At 43.9% G+C, this 21,366-nt stretch overlaps 1 protein-coding gene and 1 long non-coding RNA gene across 4 annotated transcripts in view; one reads left to right on the top strand and one right to left on the bottom strand.

The window, feature by feature from the left end:
- LOC123517422 overlaps nucleotides 1–21,366 on the top strand; it is a 237,060-nt gene that overhangs the window by 38,608 nt on the left and 177,086 nt on the right. The window lies entirely within an intron of this gene.
- Nucleotides 1–21,366, bottom strand: part of LOC123517420 (GATA-binding factor C-like) — a 95,605-nt gene that overhangs the window by 30,133 nt on the left and 44,106 nt on the right. The window contains exon 2 of one of the 2 annotated variants that reach the window (XM_045277447.1): nucleotides 16,847–17,413. In XM_045277447.1, coding sequence (XP_045133382.1) covers nucleotides 16,847–17,413 — 567 coding nt within the window. The remainder of the gene's footprint in view (nucleotides 1–16,846; nucleotides 17,414–21,366) is intronic. The other variant, XM_045277448.1, reaches the window with a different exon arrangement.

The raw sequence follows: 21,366 nt of genomic DNA, 5'->3' as shown, positions 1-21,366 counted from the left end.
TTTCAAAAGCTGACAGCCAGAACAGCAAGAATCCTGATCCTTCGCTAACAAGTAGTCTAATAAATTCTATGGAGCATTCGTCTCTTTCATATGAGGAGGAAACGTAAGGACATAGACCATATTTCACCATCTCAAGTAGAAGGGAGACTAAAGAGGTAGTTGATGGGGCGGATAGTGGAGGTGGAGATGGGAGAGGTGGTGGTGGAGGATGTAGGAACGAAGGGTAACGGAGAGGGAGGACTGTCTTATTTTTGTTACAGTTGATCACATCTATCATAGATGTACACAATGGTGATGCAATGAAAATATAATAGCTTCGTACAGTTTCCCATGTTTTGTTACGTTACTCTTTTGTTCTTATGTCAACGTGACGGCTTGGGTGGATGGCGACATTTTGTTATACGCCTCATATCCTTAAACGCTTTGGATCTTCAGTGAAACTACTCTCAGAATCTATAGATACTACTAATGCTGTGTATAAAGAGGTATTAGATCCTCAATGAAGCTACATATTATTAACACTGTGTAATAAGGACGTATAAACTTCGAGAGAAACCTTGACATCTTAATGGAAAAAAATCCCATATTTTCAATGGCTTTGAGTTCACAACAAAACTATTTTCAAAAGCCACAAAGATGTTTACTGCAGTTCTCATGTAGTTTATACCGATTCAGAATACAAAACTGTTGTTGAATTATGAATAGAATCAGGAAAACAGTCTTGAAAACCAATAATTTTAGTTCACTAGAGCTTCAGATAATCGAAAAAAAAAAAAAGACATGAAAACGCTAGAGAATATAGATAACAAATCTGTAAGTATTTTCGCTCAACCTCGAGGAAAACGTGAGACACACAAGCATAACTGAGGCGGTATAACATGTCTCTATGTCTGTCTGTACGTGACACGAGCAACGTATTGAGAAAGGGAACCAGAGAGAGAGAGAGAGAGAGAGAGAGAGAGAGAGAGAGAGAGAGAGAGAGAGAGAGAGTAATAAAGATATGGAGACGCTTTTGTGGTGTCCTTTCTTCGAGGGAGAGAAAATGGTTAATCTACGTCGGGTTTGGTCTATCTCTCCTTCCTTCCGTCGCGTGCGCTGGAAAAATTCTTTGTTAGGGAAGACATGTGGTCCGGCGAGGCTCCTTCACTTTTCATTTTCTCACAGTGCAGTGTTTTCAGGCGGGTATATATATATATTCTCTCTCTCTCTCTCTCTCTCTCTCTCTCTCTCTCTCTCTCTCGTTTCTGTTTTCCCTCTCTTCCTTTTTTTATCTTCCTTTTTATCTTCTCTCTCTCTCTCTCTCTCTCTCTCTCTCTCTCTCTCTCTCTCTCTCTCTCTCATTCGCGTGAATTGAGCCACACACACACACACACACACACACACACACACACACACACACACACACACACACACACACACACACACACACACACTCCCCGGCAGCGTGTGTTTTGGAGTTCTCCCACGCCAAGAGATGTTATCACGCCATTCACTGCCGCCCCTCCCATGTCCCGGTTTATGCAATGTTTGTTTTTCGAAATCATTATTATTTCTCCTTATCGTTTCCGCCGCCTGTAAAACTCGCGGCAATTATACGTGTGTGTGTGTGTGTGTGTGTGTGTGTTTGTGTTTTACTTTCTCTCTCTCCCTCTATTATTGTTGGTCTTACATTGCTTCATGCGAAATTTCACTGCTATGGCCCCGCAGGAGTGAAATGGAAGCTTTTGTGGAGTTTTGATTTCCAATAACTGCTTTGCTGCCTACAATGGCTGAGGAAGCTTGTTCGAGCCCATGCAGGGAGGCGGCGTGTGTGTGTGTGTGTGTGTGTGTGTGTGTGTGTGTGTGTGTGTGTGTGTGTGTGTGTGTGTGTGTGTGTGGGTCGCTTTCTTTGCCTGTCTCACGGCATCATAGGTATACTCGTGTTGGTGCTGTTGTACAAACCGGAGTGTTGTTGAAAAGTATGTGTCTATATTTGTCAAAGGCGTATACTTTCATATTTTTTTTCTAAGTACTCTTTTGAAAGCCCACAAGGATGATTAGTCAGGATACGCGTACAACATGCAACCTGTTCTTATTATTATTAACTCCTTCAGTACCATGACGCGTTTCCATATTCATTCTGCTTACTATTTGGTGATTTTGTACAGCTTCAGAAACTTATGTGGATGAACTGAAATAGTGAAGAGTTTGGCCATTAATCTTCTGGCCTATATAGACCCTTCCTAAAGTCAATAAAAGGTTCAATTGTACACAAATCTGAAGATAAAAAAGTGCTACAGTACTGAAGCGGCTAAATCACGGATTCTTAAACGTTCATTGTTCTCTTAAGCATTGATTTGAAGAACCACGAAGGTGAGTGGTTGTCAAAGGTACACGCTATCTATCTTTGTTACTGATGCGAGCATTCTTAAACGCTTGTGATTTTAGAGGCCACAGTCTGATGTATAGTCATGCTCTCGTGCCTATTATTTTTTTTCCCTTGATGATGCAAAATTCTCATTGGTTCATCAGTTAAATCATGAATATACCTTTTCGAAGCCTGAAACATCGTCTAAAATCTGTTGAAAGTTGTCCAGATAAGATGCGGAGACCAGAAAACATTTGCGTGTAGGTTTCTGAAGCGCGCGGTGATGGTTAGATATCTAAGCTCTCCACAACAAGCCATTAATAGGTACCCGTGTTGGTACTGATGAAACCACGTGGGTTGGTACATAGGTGGCGCTTTTATCTTGTCCCTCAATCATCGGCAGTCTGACCTCGCGAGTGTCCTTACAAAGACTAACAATTGGTAGAGTTTCATCGTGTATTCTTCAACACTCTTCTCTCTAATCAAGACTGTTTTTAAAGACCGTACATGATTTGCTAGATTTTCATGGATGTTGGATGGTTTCTTTTACTGAGTTGTTGTATATAAGGGATTAGATGGGAAGGATATGGGGTGGTGTGTCGATAAATTAGTGGAAGGAGTAACGAACAGAGATAAAGAGGAGAGGGGGAAAGAAGGATGGAGGATATGGATAAATCAAACGTGGTAGATGTGAAAGATTTGAGATTGTTTGAGAACGCCGCACCCACTTTTGACTACTAGTATACCGTGTAATACTTTTCACTTACTTAAGGTAACCAGCGATGGAAGGCTGCAAGCTGGTTAGAGCAGCAGCTGAACTATAAAAATGGAAATAACAAATGACCACTTATCAGATCGAGTTTTTTGCGATTATTTTCTCGATAAACAAAAACACCACCGTAACAATAGGCTGTCTGTGTCCCCTGGAAGGCGGCGAGGCAGTGTGCGCGCAGCAGGAGCCTCCACCAGGCCAGTCAGGCCTTGGACACTGGGTCTGTTGCCGAGTCTTGAACTGATGGATGTACTGTTCACACTCCTCTCTCACCGCCTGTTTGTCTGTCTGTTTCTCTTTCTCTCTACCAGAATAACAGTTCAACAATAACTATTAATATAACTTCCGATTTTACATACTGAGCGAAAATGTGTTTAAGAATATATATATATATATATATATATATATATATATATATATATATATATATATATATATATATATATATATATATATATATATATATATATATATATATATATGGAGGTCAAGGAAGTGGTATTTATGTCATATACAGTAACCGGCACTACGCCATGTACAGAAACTGACTAAAACATCCTTTGCTGAATCTAATGCTATCTGTAAGTGATAGATTTAATTTAAGGTAGAAGCGTGTGTGGTAATAACCTGAGCTGATGTTCTGAAAGACGCGCAAACACACACACACACACACACACACACACACACACACACACACACACACACACACACACACACACACACACACACACACACACACACACACTCAGCTGGTCTCTTCGTTCCTACTGGTGGTGCTAATGTATGTGGTGATGCTGGGAGCCGCCTACCCCTTCCTTCCTTCCTTCCCTCCCTCCCTCCCTCCCTTCCTTGTTGGTCTGTTAGTAGATGTGAGGGACAAGAGAGGACATCTGGATTAGTGAACGGCCATGGACTGTTCCTAATCTCTCTCTCTCTCTCTCTCTCTCTCTCTCTCTCTCTCTCTCTCTCTCTCTCTCATACACACACAGTGGCATCAACGCCCCTCCACGTCCTCTAGCACTGTGATGTCGCTAGCGTGGACCATATGGAGTCCTAAATCCTGAGTGCGATAATGATCTCTCCAGCCATTATCGTTAGGGGTCGCTTTAGCTTGTCTCCCCTCTGCGGATAGGTGCGTTGTGTCGGCCCAGTGTCGTGTGCCCAGAGTTAGCGCCACTTTTGCCAGACCCGCAGCTCGGCGCACCTCTGCCTTGCTTTCCTGCAGGCAGCTCACGGATGGCATCACGGTGAGCTTTGAAACTATATACCTTCGTAAACTCCATTTTTTTTAGGTGAACGGCCTAAAAATGTCAAAGATTTAGGAAAATAAGAATAATGCCTTTCTTTTCTGAGGGCAAGGTAATGTCTGGGCCTGGTAACTCTGGCCAGCACCTGCCCGATGTTATCGCTGCAGCGATAACATCACGGGCAGGAGGGGCGCGCCCAGCAGGCAGGGAGGGGGACGCCCGGCAGCAGGGGGTCTAGCAGACAATAGGGACGCATATCCACCGCTTCCTAACCCTAAATAATGAATGAAATAGCGTGTATGTCAACTCAAAGTTAGTCTTCATTTTACATTACTCATGTTTCCGTTTCTGGGCGGGGAAGCCCCTCACCTCGACACATTCCCGGCCACAACCGGCATGAGAACCGTTCGCCGCCACCTGAGTCTGCCAACCCACACCCCGCACCTCTGTCGCTCCTTGGTGCCGCTAGGGAGGGTCAGCGTGAGGGGCGGGTGGGCACTGATGCGGCGGGTACACGGCGGCCCTCGTGCATCAGCTGCTTGGTGTGTTGAGAGTGGCAGCGGCTGGGGGCGTCATGCGTCACTTACTACCTCCTCGCTGCTGATACACTGTTTTATTTATCTTATTTTGTTTGGGTGCATTGAAGCTTTTTGAGCTTCTCTCATGTTACAGTGAATAAACTACTTGTGATGCATCTCTAAAGCCATCAGTTAGCCATTGTTTATTTGTGTGCTCCCTTATCTATCCATCTATTCATCTACCTTTCTGTCCGTCTGTCTATTTACCATCGTGTCACCCATTGTTTTTGTCTTCTCCGCCATCCATGTATCTATCCGTCTGTTTATTTATCTGCCTTTCACAGAACATGCATCGTAAAAACAAAACACAAGATATCAGTTAAACGTGAGCTCCGGTACATGCATTTTCTACAGACACACAGTTAAAGAATCCTGTCTCGCCTCACCACCAAGACCACAAAGATGACTGTTGACATACTAACAGTACGTACTGATCAATAAAGCGTCACTGTCATCACTTAGCGGACGGCAGTGTTTATGTGCATGATCCGTATTTTGAAACACTTTAGCTCTTAACCTTTTTACTACTTGACAATTATGTTTTCAATACAGTCAACCAATCTCTTCTTGTTTTCATATTTCGGGTAGATTTCGTTTTTCTCTTCCAATCAATCAACCAATCTCATATTTTCGTATTTCTTGTAAATTTCGTTATTTTTTTCCAATCAATGAACCAATTTCTTTTTTTTCATATTTCGGATAAATTTTGTTATTTTTTTCCAATCAATCCACCAATCTTGTATTTTCGTATTTCAGGTAGATTTCGTTATTTTCTTTTTTCACTAATTTTCTTCCTACTTTTCCACTCAATAAATCCTTCCTTCTTTAATTTATTTTTTCTTCTTCATTGTTTCTTTCTTTTGTAATTCTATCTTTTCACTACTTTCTGTAGATTCCATTCAATAGATTTTCTTTATTTCTGTATTTATTTTTTCGCTATTTTTTCTTGTTTTCTTTTTCTTTCTTCACATTTTGGTTGTTGTCTTCTTATCTTTTGTCTTCTTGTATTGATCTATTTATCTACCTATCTATCCATACATCTATCTATCTATCTATCTGTTCCTCTATCTATATCAATCTCTGTCTTTCTGTCTGTCTTCATATCTATGGACTCTCTATCTATCTCTATCTATCTCTATTTATCACTATCTTTCTGTCTTTATCTTTTTTCTTAATTCCTTTCTTTCTTTTATCTTATTTTTTGCCTTATGACGTTTCGTGTTGCAGACTTTTTTCTTTTGTCTTTCTTCTATCTATTTATCTATTTTTGTTATCAATTTCTCTCTCTCTCTCTCTCTCTCTCTCTCTCTCTCTCTCTCTCTCTCTCTCTCTCTCTTTCCAATCATTAGTCAATTTCATTTTGTGATAAACATTTTGATTTCATTTTTTTATTGCCATCCATCACTTTCCAATAATTTCTCGTGTTTTTTTTAATCTTTTTTTTATTATCAAGTGTGTGATATTAATGCAAGTCTTCACGTGTCTCTCTTTCGGATTCCTGTTTTTTTTTTTAAGTATATATCTTATTTTAACCTTCATTTATACACTCATTCGTTTTTATTTTCCACTGATCCTGGTTCGTAAGTTATAACAGTTTATAAGAATCCCTTTTCCTTCTTAAAAAGCTCGTATCATTTTTTTTTCTCTGCATTTTTTTTTCAACCTTAGTCTTTCATTCATTTATATATATCTTCCAACGATTTTACTGATAGACCAGAGTAAAAAAAAAATACACATTTACTTCTTTTCCTCGTATGTGTGTTTTAGGAAAAGGAGGGAGGGAAAGAAAAGGAGAGAGGAAGAAGCACGAGGAAGGAGGAAAGAAGAAGAAATCGAAGGTATGGAGTGATGGAGGAGGAAAAGGAGGAAGAAAGGGAGGAAGGAAGAAACATGAACAGAGAAAAAGGAAAGACTATAATGGGAATGGAGAGATGAAGAGAGTAAGAGAGGAAATATGAAGAAAGAGGTATGGAGGTAGAAGAAAGGAAGATAAGTAGAAAAGGAGGAAGAAATATAAGTCTGGGAAAAGGCAAAAAAAGGCAAAAATCAGAGGAATAGAGGAAAGATGGAAAGAGGAAAAAAAATGAAGGGAAGAGAGGAAGAAATGGGAAATAAGGAAGGATTGGGAGAGAAGAGGTGACACAACAGACAAATCACACTAAATAGATCATAACATTAAACTGCCTTCTACAATTATTTTCGTCCTATGTACAGTACTAAAGAAGCCTCACTTTTCCTTCTCTCTTCCTCCTCCTCCTCCTCCTCCTCCTCCTCCTCCTCCTCCTCCTCCTCCTCCTCCTCCTCCCCCCCTTCTCTTCCTCTTTCTCTTCCTCTTCCTCCTCTACCATATCTATGCCCTTTCCCTCGTTCATTAACTTGTTTTGTCATATCCTTTCTCTTATCATTCTTTTTATCATTGTTGTCGTCGTCGTCGTTGTTGTTGTTGTTGTTGTTGTTGTTATTTGTCCTATTTTTGTTATTGCGTTTATTTTTTTGGGTGTTTTTCTTCTCTTTCTTTTTTTTTTTTTACTTAACCTTCTTTTCTCTTAATTTCTTACTTTTATTTTTGCTTTCCAGCTTCGTTTTTCTGTTTTACTGTGTTAGACTGGCAGACAAAGAAGCAAATTATCTATATATGTCTCTTTTTCGTTCTTATTTATCTCTCTCTCTCTCTCTCTCTCTCTCTCTCTCTCTCTCTCTCTCTCTCTACTCATCCCTCTCCCTCACCCATGTGTCTCCCCTACCCATCCCGTCCCATTCTCTCCCTCACCCCCTCCGTGTTTTCAGCTTCACTCCCCCTCTCTGATAGCCCCCGATAAGGCTTGGTCTGGCTCCCACCGGACTGTAGCGTTATGGTGGGCGTGGGAAGGTCTGAAGGGCGTATCGGGCCGCCCATCGCAGGCTCCCGGGGCCGCTACGAGGATTAACACCCATCAGGCCCCGCGCACCGTCGGCCGTAGAGCGTCAGCCAGACAGCCAACCAGCCAGCCAAGACTAGCCAGCCGGTCAGCATCGCGCAGGCTCACGTACTAAAATTTATAGCTTAACCTGACAAATGAAATGAAAGGGAAGATATACGGCTCAGTAGTAGTGGTGGTGGTGGTGGTGGTGGTGGAGAAGTGAATGGTGGCATGTATAGCGTGGTTTGTGTCATCTTGTGGATTCTTTATTTAGTTAGAAGGTTGCTGTGAAGCTTTTTACCGGTTTTATGTTTAGGTGGTTAGGATTTGTCTGTGTGTGTGTGTGTGTGTGTGTGTGTGTGTGTGTGTGTGTGTGTGTGTGTGTGTGTGTGTCTGTGTCTTCTATTCTGCTCTGCTCTTTTTTTAGTATGGCTTGTTTTCTATGGTATTTTTGAGGGAATGTAGTTTAAGACGCAACCTTCTACTTTATCTAGAGAGGCGGTGGCTTAGTGATATGGTGGTGAGCGTGTGATCGGGCAGACGTCCACGCGTTTGTTCGAATCCTACCACGTACAGCCTTAAACACTTTGTCATTTGTCGAGTGGTTTAAGGTTACCTACATGTCTTCATGATACCCAGGTTCTAGGTGGTTGCACTAAAGATGCGTTTGGGTGGTGATAGGGGCCCTAATATGGGTACCACTTTAAATAAAATTGCCTGCGCCTTTAATAGGTGAAAGCTGAACAGCGCTTCCATACTCGTCAAGTAAAACCTACAGGCGCTATAGACCACAAAATAAAAAAAGGAAATCTAGAGAGCCCTTGTTTTTCTAGCCGCTTGGATTGTTATATGGTTAAGAATTTGCAGTGACAGTTCTTTTTTACAAGTTTTTACGTTAGGTTGTTTACTTTTTAACTTTTTTTTCATTAATTTTATTCATTCTAGTTGTCTTTCTAATTTTCATAATTTTTGAGTGAGACTTCTCTTTTGCGAGATTTCATCCATTTTTTTATTGTTTTCCTGTTTTTTTTTCCAATAATATAAGCTACAAAGGAATTAGTAATGATATTTTCTTTCACGAGTTTTGTGAAGATGCTTAGATGTGTGATGTCTCTTGTTCTGAGGAAAACTTGCTCATACTTGGGTTTAATGGCGTTTATGGATGTGGTTGTAGTGTTTGTAGCTGGAGATGAGTGTATGGGAGGCAGGACCGCCGGTAAGCCTTGTTGTGGTGGTGGTGTTGGAGGTGGTGAGCAAACCAGATTGCTCGAGAACTTTGTATTCTCTTTCTGTATTTTCTGATCCTTTGTTTGTTCTCTGTTCATCTTTCTATCTCTTATACCTCAATTTCTGTCAGATTTTCCTTCATTAAATCGAAATGAACTAAGCTGGCGACGGTGTTGGCTGGTTGGATGGTGGCGTCTCGCTTTCTCAGGATCTGCCTCGTTACCGTTTCGTTTCATGACGTTCGTTTGTTTGGGTTTCGTTTACGTGTTCCTGACGGCCACTTGCAAGCTGTCTGGTGTGTCGTTTCTTTTCTTCTCGGGTTTTTACGTTTGTTTTGTTGGAGTGTTCTGGTTTTGTCAGTAAGATCTCACTAGTTTATATTGTTTTTACATCCTCGATTTTAATGGTGAAGTGCACAAAGGGAACGTTCTTGCTTCGTTTTTTGTGGAGAAGTTTTTAGCTGCAATTCTGTGGACTGTTATTTTGAGGTCTTCGTGAAGGAAGTTTTCTTCCGCACTGATGCTCGAAGGAGTAAAATGGTCATGGATTAAGAGCTGGACTGATAATGATAGCCAATAGATTATATCGTTCAAATTATGTTTGTTGATGATTTAGAGCTTATTATTTACTTTAATTTCTGGAAACAAAATCGATTTCTCTGAAGTAAAATGTTAATACTGATTCTCAAATGGCTGTAACTATACGATAGCCCTTCGATCACAGGTGTCTTTGGAAAATCATTGCAAATTTACACTATTAACCTATCAGATTAAGAAGAAGTAATAGGAGTGAAAAGGTGAAGGTGAAGCTTGTGGTTTCCAAGAACACTTTTGAGGCGCAAGAAACCTTTATCACCGGAATAACTTAAATACCTGTCGATTAGAGAATGAAATCTAGTAATGGAAAATAGCAGAAGTGGTTATCTTATTTTCTTCAGTGTAAAGCTAATACCTTGAAAAGAAACTGGTCTTTGGTGAGGTATTAAGAGACAACGCAGTTTTATCAGCGGAATAACTTAACCAGCCATTGATTTAAGTATGTTGTATTTATGGATGTGAATACCTTGCTCTCATGTTCACCACGATCTAGTGAGGTTTACCTTTGCGGAAACACTTCAAGACAATGGAACTGCATCACACTAAACAAGGTGATCACACATTGGAGTCTCGAATCAGTAAATTAAAGTGAATGGATCATATTACGTTACTTATTGTTATCATGATTTGCTGAGGTTTATCTTTGTCTTCATCCTTGGAATGCTTTCATAGCCATCTACTGAGTCAACCAAAGAAAGAGAAGGAGTTTTATGTTCATTATTCCCATCAGTGTAATGCCTTTGTAAGTTTTGTCTTTGCGAGAAACTCTGGACGTACGTGAGCTTCCTGATGATAGAGTGCATTCCATCACGGCCAGGCGCGGCGGAAGGAAGGAGGGGGGCGTTCAGAAGCTTTTCGTTCAGGCGTGAGATTCCTACGACTCACGCACAGACTTTACTCGTGCAACAAAACCTCTACTACCTGTGAGCCTAGGGAGAGTGAGAAATAGCGCTTTTTTACTTACTCTCCTATCCCTCACCTTTTGGTTTACCTTTGAGTTTATTAAGCTCAAGGAAAGTTAAGGCGCACAAGTTAATGTTCACTGTACAATTGAAGGCACTCAAGGTATTATTGCAGGTGTTCAAAGTGCTACTAATGCTATATATTATCTTTTAGAGTAATGATCGAGGTTACTTGTATGATTAATAAAACTCTCTCTCTCTCTCTCTCTCTCTCTCTCTCTCTCTCTCTCTCTCTCTCTCTCTCTCAAGATAAAATAAACTTTGGGAGGGAGCAGAATATTAATTTAAGGGTGAGGCTAATAAGTTCCCGGGTATTATGGCTTCTATTGCACAACGCAGCACATGTCATCTCGCGCTGTATCGGAACATGCACCAAACAGCGCCACTCCGCATCAAATCCAGTTTTTCGGGTGTGTGATTACAGTCATTTCAGGGAGGGATGGGATGGAATCGTGGGCGGGAGGCGGAGGTGAGAGACTACAATTAGTAGTAGTAGTAGTACTACTACTACTACTACTACTACTACTACTACTACTACTACTACTACTACTACTACTACTGCTACTACTACTGCTGCTGCTGCTACTGCTACTGCTACTGCTACTAGTACTAATACTACTACTGATGCTGCTACTGCTACTGCTACTGCTACTGCTACTGCTACTGCTGTTCCTACTCCTACTACTACTACTACTACTACTACTACTACTACTACTACGGCTACTACTGTTGTTACTGCTGCTTCTGCTGCTGCTGCTGCTGCTGCTGCTACTACTACTACTACTACTACTGTGAATTTTGTCCTTGCCTTTCTCCTCCAAGAACTCCCTTTGTCTCCTATTTTAAGGTTAGGGATAGGAGGGGTTCTACGCTTTCTCTCTTCCTTTTCTTCTTCTTCCTCTTCCTCCTCCTCCTCCTCCTCCTCCTCCTCCTCCTCCTCCTCCTCCTCCTCCTCCTCCTCCTCCTCCTCCACATCCTCACAGCACCTCACTAAACGCTGCTTAATATATATAAAAAGGGACGACATGAAAAAGATCGGTAATAAATTTTCGGGACCACGAGCGGCCGACGCCATCCCGACGCGCTTCCCGCAGACTCTCCCACTTGGTCGGTCCAGGCTGCTTTTTGCTCTATTATCTGATCACGTCAAATTTAACGTTAATATACAGTAATCAGGCGTCTGGCCGGGGCACTGCCTGATCAGCTCGTCACTCTCTCGCCCCTCCAGACCCCAGATGCTAAATTCTACCGCTGCATATATTTAAAACAATTAAATTACCGGGGCTTCGGGGGGGAAAATCTACAATCACAAGGCTGAGGATTCATGGCCTCTGGACCGGCAGCCTCACCTGACCGAGGGGCGGGGCATCCACTACCACCACCACCACCACCACCACCACCATCACTACCACCACCACTACCATGAAGGGAAAGGAGGGTGGAAAGGAGCTCGAGGGATGTAATTAATATAAGATTGAGGACAACCCTTGCACCGTTTCTTTCCTTCTTGACTGCTCTCTCTCTCTCTCTCTCTCTCTCTCTCTCTCTCTCTCTCTCTCTCTCTCTCTCTCTCTCTTCTCTTAGTTAGAAATTTCCTGTAATGACGCACAAGTTGGAATCTCCGCAGTGCTTCGAACTAATCCATTGTCTTCAACAAATTAAAGTGAACACACATCAAGAAGCGAATGAGTGTCTGGCCGTGAGTCTCTTCGTGCCTTCCTTCGTGCCGCTGTCATGCTCTTATTAATCGCACTTGCATTCTCCTGCAGCAGTGAGCAATAAGCGAGGAGCATCACCGGGCGCGGAGGAAGGAGCGGCACAGTACAAATATCAGCACAACAAGTCATAAAGCATGTCTGGTAATGTTCCGGGTGAGAGGGTCGGCTAACAAGGGCGCCAACCCACGCCTGGTTACCTCAAGAGTCCTCCTCAAAACGCCAAGGCCCAGAAAACACACACCAATTTATTGATCCGCGTTTCTTGGCCTTCGTGTGGGTGTGTAATGCTGCGCCATAGCGAGCCCAACACCGCTCATTATCGGCAACACAACCTGGGAGGATTGAAGGAGGGGGGGGGGCGGAGGGAGTGGAGAGAGCGCCACAACCTTCCTCGCAGCGCCAGTGTGCCATACCTCACCCGCTCCCGCCACCTCTCACCAACTAATCTGAATAAACGATTCCTGTGCTGGTTAACCACAGTGATCACAGCGCGCTACCCCTGCCCGGCTCGTAAGCTTCCGAGACGGACAATACACCCTATACTTCAATCCCAGTCGCAAAACGCTACGAATCCCCCCGCTGGTGGAAATGATAGGGAGGGACCTATCCCTTCACTCCCTCCACCTGCTGGAGAAGAGGTAATCATAGTGATCGCGTCCCACCTCACCTATCTGCACCTGTTTGGAATTAAAATAGCCGCGGTAGACTAGAGGGCAGATCCACGATTCACGAGCGGCGATCATACGTATTATAAAAGCGAGATGCACGGGTGCGCCTGTCCTACCCGGCTGTCGGGTGGCCATTCATCACGGGCAGACGGACGAGCGGTCGTAGCTTAAGTAATCACTCGCTATTACCCCAGGGGCGCCACTGGTAGGCCCTGATCGACAGGGATAAACCACCAGGCAGCCTCGGTCACCGGTCACCATGCTACCCGCTGCTCCCTGCTGCTCCCTGCCCCAGGCCACCACCTTGTCCTGCACTGCTACCGCCTCCCTTCATAAATTGTATCTGTAAATCTACAATATTTTCCTTTTAATCATTTAAGGATCGTACTCCCGAGGGAGGGTAAGGGGAGGGGAGAGATGTTCTGATCTTTAACTTTTCAAACTTTCGTCAGCGCGGAGATTAAGGGTGTGGTGTGGCCGGAAAATAATGATATGTGCTATAAAGTAGGATCTGGTATCGGCGGACATGTTAGCCCAGTACATCACGCCGCTGCCTGGCCTGTCTGGGGCACGGCGCTGCCATGTGAGGGTCCTTCGTCACTCCCACTACCAAGGCTTTGCTAGTTTATAGCAATGGATTCCACTCTTCTTCCAGTAACAGTGAAGTAAATCGTGGGCCTTTTATAAAATATCAAGGCGGATTTTTTTCATCGAGAAGTAGAATAATATAAGTATAAGTGGGGATACTTTATCATTTGTATGTGAAATTGAATTCTCTATTTAAGGTTAGAGTAAGATGGACCCAACTTTCCTTCCTATAAACTTGTAAAAAAAATAATGTATTTTTTACAAAACATCAATACGTAAAAAAATTTGTCGTGAAGTATTAAGTATAGTATAAGTGGAGATATGCACTCTATACGTGTGGCGAGTTGAATGTTCTGCATCGGGTCAAGATGAAGGACATATATACAAGCGTGAGAATTAAACGAGCATAGAGATTATTGCCAGTAAAGCTGTACAATGAGGAATGGAATCTACAGCATGTATGTTGAGAGCGGCAGAGTCGGATAGTTTCACGGCGCTTCACTGCAGAAAGCTATATATCATTCCCACCCTCTCTGTCCTCAGAAGTCAGCAACCTTATCTGCCTGTGATACACGTCTGAACAGAAAAAATACACCCTGATTCTTAATTTTCTGATGACTGTCGCAGAAACTGATTGACAAAAACAAAGGCATCTTACTGGGTTGTTTAGCGGCCTTACCTACAAGTTTACCTGACATTCTATATGATTTTCACTTTCATGCGCTGATGTGAGAGGAAAATGTATAAAAAAAAGACATACTAAAAAAAATATCATTATCCTTGTTCTTTTGTCCTCGTTTTTTTCTTCAATTTTTACTTCCATGCGTTTGAAAAGAAGTGAGATAGATAAAAATTCACGCACTAAAAAAGAAAAAAAAAATTATCGTTATTTCTATATAGAGATATGTCCTTTCCATTTTAGGTATAGATCTTCAATCAGTGCACATGTAGAGAGAGAGAGAGAGAGAGAGAGAGAGAGAGAGAGAGAGAGCTGCAATTTCTATCAAGTCTGAACCTTCCCTAGTTAGTGCAAGCCACACCACTCATGTTACAGCTGTACAGGGCGGCGCTACCATCACCAGGAAGCTGCCTCTCATACCTCACGTCCAGCAGGATTTGAAAACTAGATCACTACATATGGATCTTCACAGCAATTTGCATAATGTCGACTTCTTCTGGTGCGAGAGGGTATGAAGAAGATTCTGGAGTGTATCTACGGGTCTTGGTTGGTTTAGCCATTAACTCCTTCAGTACTGGGACGCATTTTTACCTTAAGTTTTCGGTGTGATTAGACGATTTTATAGACATTAGGGAGGATCTATGGAGGTCAGAAGCTTAATGGCCACAGTCTTCACTATTTTGATTTCCCACATAAGTTTCTGGAGCTGTTTAGAATCACCTAATAGTAAACAGAATGATTATGAAAACGCGTCATGGTATTGAAGGGGTTAAAGACTTAGAAAGTGAAGCGAATATTTGGCAAGGACGTAGTGATTTTAACTTCATTCTAGATCTCATGAAAAAAAATGGACTAGAAATTAATAACATTGTAATTTTGTTCGTTCATAACATTAAAAGGCGATTGTGGAGTGCAGTTCTTCATTTTTGACAAAGACATGGTGATTTCGCTTTGATTCTAGATCCGATGGGGAAAAAAGCACGGATTCTTAATGATATGGTAGACTTTGGAGTCGTCAACACTGGTATCCGTAAAATTCTAAGACTATCGCCCTGTTGTTCGTCAAGCCAAGCGAAATGTGAAGTGAGAATCCTCCATTTTCTTTTACAAGGACGCGATGATTTCACTTACATTCTAGATCTGACGAGGAGACTGGCAAGAAAAGTTAATAGTATTGTGACATTGAGAGTCTTCAAGCTGTTCTCTGTTAAACCAAACCAGATATGAAATGCGGACCTCCATTTTTACAAGAACGTGACGATTTCAGCTGCATTCCAAGTCTGACGAGGAAAACTGGCACGAAAAGGTAATGAGATGGTAATTCCCAGAGTCCATAACACTGCTCTCCCGGCAAAGCTTACCAGGGAGAGAGGGAGTGGATTGGAAAACTTGCACAAAGAATTCTCGACCATCACTGCAATTTATGACAGGACTGTGAAGATGGACGACGCCCCCTTGACTGATCCGCTGCCGAGAGAGAGAGAGAGAGAGAGAGAGAGAGAGAGAGAGAGAGAGAGAGAGAGAGAGAGGGAAAGGGGGGGTACAATGTTCTTCTTTGTTATGCGATGAGGAATTCTCGCATCGACTCTCTTCCTAAGCACCTTCCAGGCTGTGCCTCCACTCCTGCGTGCTGCGGGAAGGTGGCAAGGCGCACGTGTTCCGATGTTTCCTTGCGAGAACGTTCGGTGCGGCGTCGCTGTTAATTATTAATAGACGCGTTTAGTTGGTGGCAGAAGGAACGAGTCAGAGTGCTAGGCTATAGAGTGCACACAGGCTAGGAGGTGTGTGTCTACCTGATGGATACCGTGGGTTAGTTAGTCTGGTATGGGCGTGCGGAAACATGGGCGTGTCGGAGAGTTAGTTAGTTGGGGGCGGTGCCACTCTAGAGCTTCAGTGTGTTAGTAGGCGGCCAAGGGTCACCACGACCACCCTCACACCGTCCTGTCTCAGCCCCTGACGCGCCACCAGCAGGTCAAGGGGCCGAGTGGTGACGGCCAGGACGCCGTGGGTGGTGGCGGTGCTGCTGGCAGGGCTGGCTCAGGGTGCGGCAGGCAGGCCTCTCTTGGCAGGTTTTACTCATGAGCTGCACTGCTGTTTTGTATTACCGTAACGACCAGGCTTGTGGGAGCATGAATTTATAATTATGTTACTTAAGTAAGTTTCTCTGACAGGTGTCTCGAGATTGTGGTCCTGAGCAGAGGTATAAAGTAAGACTTTAGTATTAACACGTGAGGAAAGTCTGGCTGAGTGGGTGGGGCGCCCCGTCAGAAGCGTCACCCTCACGCTGCAGCCCAGCCGATAGGCTCTAGGGCAGCGGCATGACTTTTGGAACTAAAAATAGAGAGATAGAAAATAAAACTGCTGCCCCCGTGGACGTGTCCTAATCTTGAAGTTAATCTGACACCTGCCTGGCTTAGAAGCACCTCATAAACCTGCCAAGAGTCGGGACACTGACAACCTGAGAAGCCCCACGGCAGCGGCAAGCCCGGCAAGCACCACCAGCACCGCCAGCACCACACAGGGAGGGTGAGGGCGGCGGGCGCCCAGAGATGGTTGGGTCTTACCGGCGGAGGAGCGCGGCTTGGACTTTGGCTTGTCGTGGCCCAACGCCTTGTTGAAGTGTGAGGAGGGCGGGTAGTAGGGGTTGGGGAACTCTGACCCCCCGCCCAGGGAGCCCGGGTAGTGGGGGTAGGAGGGAAGGAGGGGTGTGGCCGAGGCCTCCCCTCCGCTCCCGCTGACCCCCGGGGTGGAGGAATAACCCGCACCTTCACGCCCACTCTTGTTGGCGCAGGCCCCGAGCGGGGACAGCATGGGGGCGCTCTTCACGTCGGACACGTCGCCGCTCCCCGCCATGGAGTAGTCCGTGACGGGGCCGCTGCCGCCCGCTCCGGCCGCCATTGTGTCGTCCTTGGAGAAGGCTGATGCGAAGAGACCGGAGGACGTATAGGAGTAGGAGTTGGAGTGTGGCGCCGGCGACGTGGAGGAATGGGCGTGGGCATAGTGAGGAGGCTTGGTGAAGGGGGAGTGCCAGGAGGGGGAGGAACCGCCCACCATGGATTTATCACCGCCCAGCCACGGGTGCAGCGGCGAGGCGAAGTGAGGGCGGAACACCTGGCCGGAGCCCATCCGTGCTGTGGGAGAAAGATTGAGTTAGTCACAAACCCCCAGCAATCCTGCACACCAACACTCTCCCCCACGCTCTCACACTACTCCATACAGAATAACAGGCATGTTAAGTAATGACAACATGAAATAGACACAATATACCCTTTAATTAAACTAAAGTCTCGTTTTTAAGATAGCAACTTAACCCAAGAAAAAAAAATACAACTTGAAACTTTCTGGAAGGTACCCGTCTAATAATGAACTTTCTCTCGTCTCTCAATCCTGAACGGAAAACTCACATATCACATGTTAAATTCAGGAAAGAAAACGTAAAATCTAAACCTAGAGCTTCCCTCAAAGACAAAAGACTTCCCATAGAACAACTCCTCTCCGTGACTCCATCGTAAGCAACACCAAGGCATTGGCAATCACGCACCCCCTCCCCTGTCTGAGGAAAAGGAGGAAGAGGGAGGTGGCCAGACGAGACAGACCGCGTGCTGCTCGCCAGACTTTGCGGAAAAACGTTGTTGTAATTTAGTAATTTTCCACTCAATAAGATAACCAGTGAGCTGTGTGTGTGTGTGTGTGTGTGTGTGTGTGTGTGTGTGTGTGTGTTAATGCGAACGTTTCCCACTTGTAAATCATGGGCGCTATCAGCTGGCCGGATCTGGGGAATAAATCATCATCGTGAGCACTAATAAATGATTGTGATATCGGCCAGCGCTACATCACGGCCAGGCTAAGTGAGAAATTGCCCGCACTCCTCCAGGGAATTCTCTCTCTCGCTCTCTCTCTCTCTCTCTCTCTCTCTCTCTCTCTCTCTCTCTCTCTCTCTGGGTGCGTACGGCGTCAGGTGGCTGCAGGAGGAACTAGAAATTTCAGGTGAGTGCTGCTGAAGAAGGGAGTGTGAGTGAAACAGATGGTTATTTGAGAATGACGAGGTGGAGGAAGAGGGGGAAGAGGGGGAGGATGAGGAGGAGAAAGAGAAGGAGGAAAGAAAACGAAGAAAAGAGGAGGAAGAAGAAAATGAAGACGAAGAAGAAGAAGAGGAAGAAGACGAAAAAGAAGAAGAATACGAAGAAGAAAATGAAGACGAAGAAGAAGAAGAAGAAAATGAAGAAGAAGAAGAAAACAAGACGAATAATAAGAAGAAAAGAACAAGAACAAAATAAATAAACAACAAGAACAACAACCAGAGGAAGAACGAAAGAGATAAGGAGAGAAAAAAGATGAAAATGAGAATAGAAGAAGAAAAAGATAATGGATAATGATGATGGTGATGATGATGGCAATAAAGGATGAGAGCAAGAGAAGAGGAGAAAGTAGAAGAAAGATGACAGAATAGGACATAAAAAGAATAGAATACAGAGGATGAAAAAGAATGAGGAGCAAGAGGACACTGAAATAAATCAACAATGAAAAGAGAAGGAAGAACAAGAAAAAAAAAACTCTTATACCTACAAAATAGAACAGAGTTAGCAATGCGTAAGAGAAAGAGAGAGAGAGAGAGAGAGAGAGAGAGAGAACAAGAGGTAAAATTATATAATCTACTGGTTTGTACTCGACAGAAACCGCTTGTGGTTAAATTAAAGGAGAGAATAATGTAACAATGGACGAGATATATATTGTAACCACCACCACCACCACCACCACCACCACCACCACCACCACCGCCATCACCACACCTTCGCTTTATAAATATGTCAAATAACCCAAGCCTGAGAGGGACACGACAATAACATAGCGAGCCTATAATTATGATCTATCTTGCATCACGTCTATACATCTCTCTCTCTCTCTCTCTCTCTCTCTCTCTCTCTCTCTCTCTGGACCTTTCAATGGGATAATTTCTTAAGTCCGCAGAGATAATTAATTGAGTTTTTTTGAGAATTTAGTTTTGTCTTTTGTATTGTTGATGCAGTCTTTGGTAAATTGTCAGTAAAATAATGTAGAAAAAAAAGAAAAAAGCTGCTGAAAACGATGTACATCTACTAAGGACTTTAAGAAGCATTTTAGACAAGACAAGAAAAACACACATATTCTCTCTCTCTCTCTCTCTCTCTCTCTCTCTCTCTCTCTCTCTCTCTCTCTCTCTCTCTCTCTCTCTCTCTCAGCTCGTCCCTCCATCATTTCCGCCTCTTATCTCCCTCTTATCTTCCCGGGTTCCACTTTGTTCCCTCGTCACTCCTCGTCCTCTCCCAGGGTATTTATCAGCAATCGTTGATAGCCTTGCCTCATCAACCACGCTGCAGCATCTTTCGGTATTAATCACCACTTATCGCATCATCAATACACGTTCCTTGCTTTCGCTTCAGTTCGAGGTATATACCATAAGGAAGTGACATTGGACAGTACTTTCCCCTCTTCCCTCTTCCCTTATGTCTTCCTGTCTCTTGTCTTACTGTTGTTCTGACTATGTTTTCGCCTCTGCTTCTTTGTTTCACTCGCTCTCTCCTTCAGGCAGCAGGATAAATGCATCACAAGCCAGATCAGACCTGAAGTGTTATCGACGTATCTGGTTATCTTACTCCAGTGGTTGTTTATGTATTAATCCACGAAGCAGAGAGAGAGAGAGAGAGAGAGAGAGAGAGAGAGAGAGAGAGAGAGAGAGAGAGAGAGAGAGAGAGAGATTTCGACGACAATAATAAGAAATATAGTGGATGATGACTAGAAGAAAATGGGAGAGCGAAGTGGAAGGTTTCTCTCTATCCATCCATCAACACATCCACCGATCCATTTAACGAGAAGTGTTTGTGTGAGGAGCGATATATTGTTGTGTTAATAATCTGTACTGATTTCTAACGGCAAAGAGAAAACATGTAATGAATAAACAATATAAGAGATAGGACAATGGAATGAAAGAAGGCGTCTCCACATACTCGTATCCATCAGTTCTTTCAACTTAAAGTGGTCAGAGAAGAGTTTTTTTTATACCATGTGGGCTTTTCACGGGAATTTATGGGCTAAAGGGCGTACTTTTTTGGGGTACCTCCTATCTCAAAGCCCACCCGCTAGGAAACCGTTGCCCCGAGTGAGGAAGCCCAACCTAAACTCAGACCGTGGACAGGATTCGAACCCGTGGGCTCGCGGACCCCATAGCACGCATGGTTCCACTGTACCACGGCGGAGTTATGAATTAATAATCTATACTGTGTTTTCTAGGACTGTCAAAAGGAAGCTAAATTTTCCGAGCTACATTATATTTTGTTTGTGCTCAGAATCCGTGACACAATAAAGGCATGATCATCAGTGACGCTGACACACCCATGCCTTTCTGAAGTCTGCACCGTGGACATGGCAATGAGACTCCCTATTCACCAAACCACACTATAGAAAGTCGAGATCGCGAGAAGGTGCAGCTGGAGAAGTGGCTACATTTGTTAATAAGCAGGAAGACGGGCAGAAAATAGCCTTTAAAAATTAAGAAGTCTTTAGAACACACCCATTGAGGAAAGTCATGAACAGCCACGGATCCTTGTGGTAAGAAACATAAGCTTGAGAAACTTGAGTCACCGAGAGACACGAAAGACCTTAAGACGCAAGAGAGACTGAACACCCATCCCTTAAGACTCCCAAACCAGCCTCTCTGTGAACCGCTGTCGACTAAGTCCCCTTGATCACCGGTGATGCAAGAGCCTCAGACCGGCAACCTGTAATATAAACAAATATAGACTAAAAGAGTCGATAAGGCGGGGCGATTAAAGACTTAACTCGTAGAGGTTCGCTGATCGGTTATCCTGATGGGGCGGGCGTGACTCCGGGTTACTGGGAGCACGGGAGTGATGTGAGGACGAGTTGTGATGCAGGGAGAGGCGGGGCGGAGGGAGGAGGAGGGGAAGAGGAGCGTACACCGAGGAAGAGTCGAACAGGGAGGGAGTAGGAGGAAGGAGGCAGAGAGGAAAGCAGAGGGAGGGAGGAGAGGAGGAAGGTTGATGGAGAGACGTACAGGAGAAAGAGAAATGAACGAGGAAACACGAGG

Source organism: Portunus trituberculatus, chromosome 42 (genome assembly GCF_017591435.1).
Source record: "Portunus trituberculatus isolate SZX2019 chromosome 42, ASM1759143v1, whole genome shotgun sequence".
In the NCBI taxonomy this organism is placed as follows: Eukaryota; Metazoa; Arthropoda; class Malacostraca; order Decapoda; family Portunidae; genus Portunus; species Portunus trituberculatus.
Note: the sequence above shows the minus strand (reverse complement) of the source record. Positions and strands in the feature narration are given on the sequence as shown.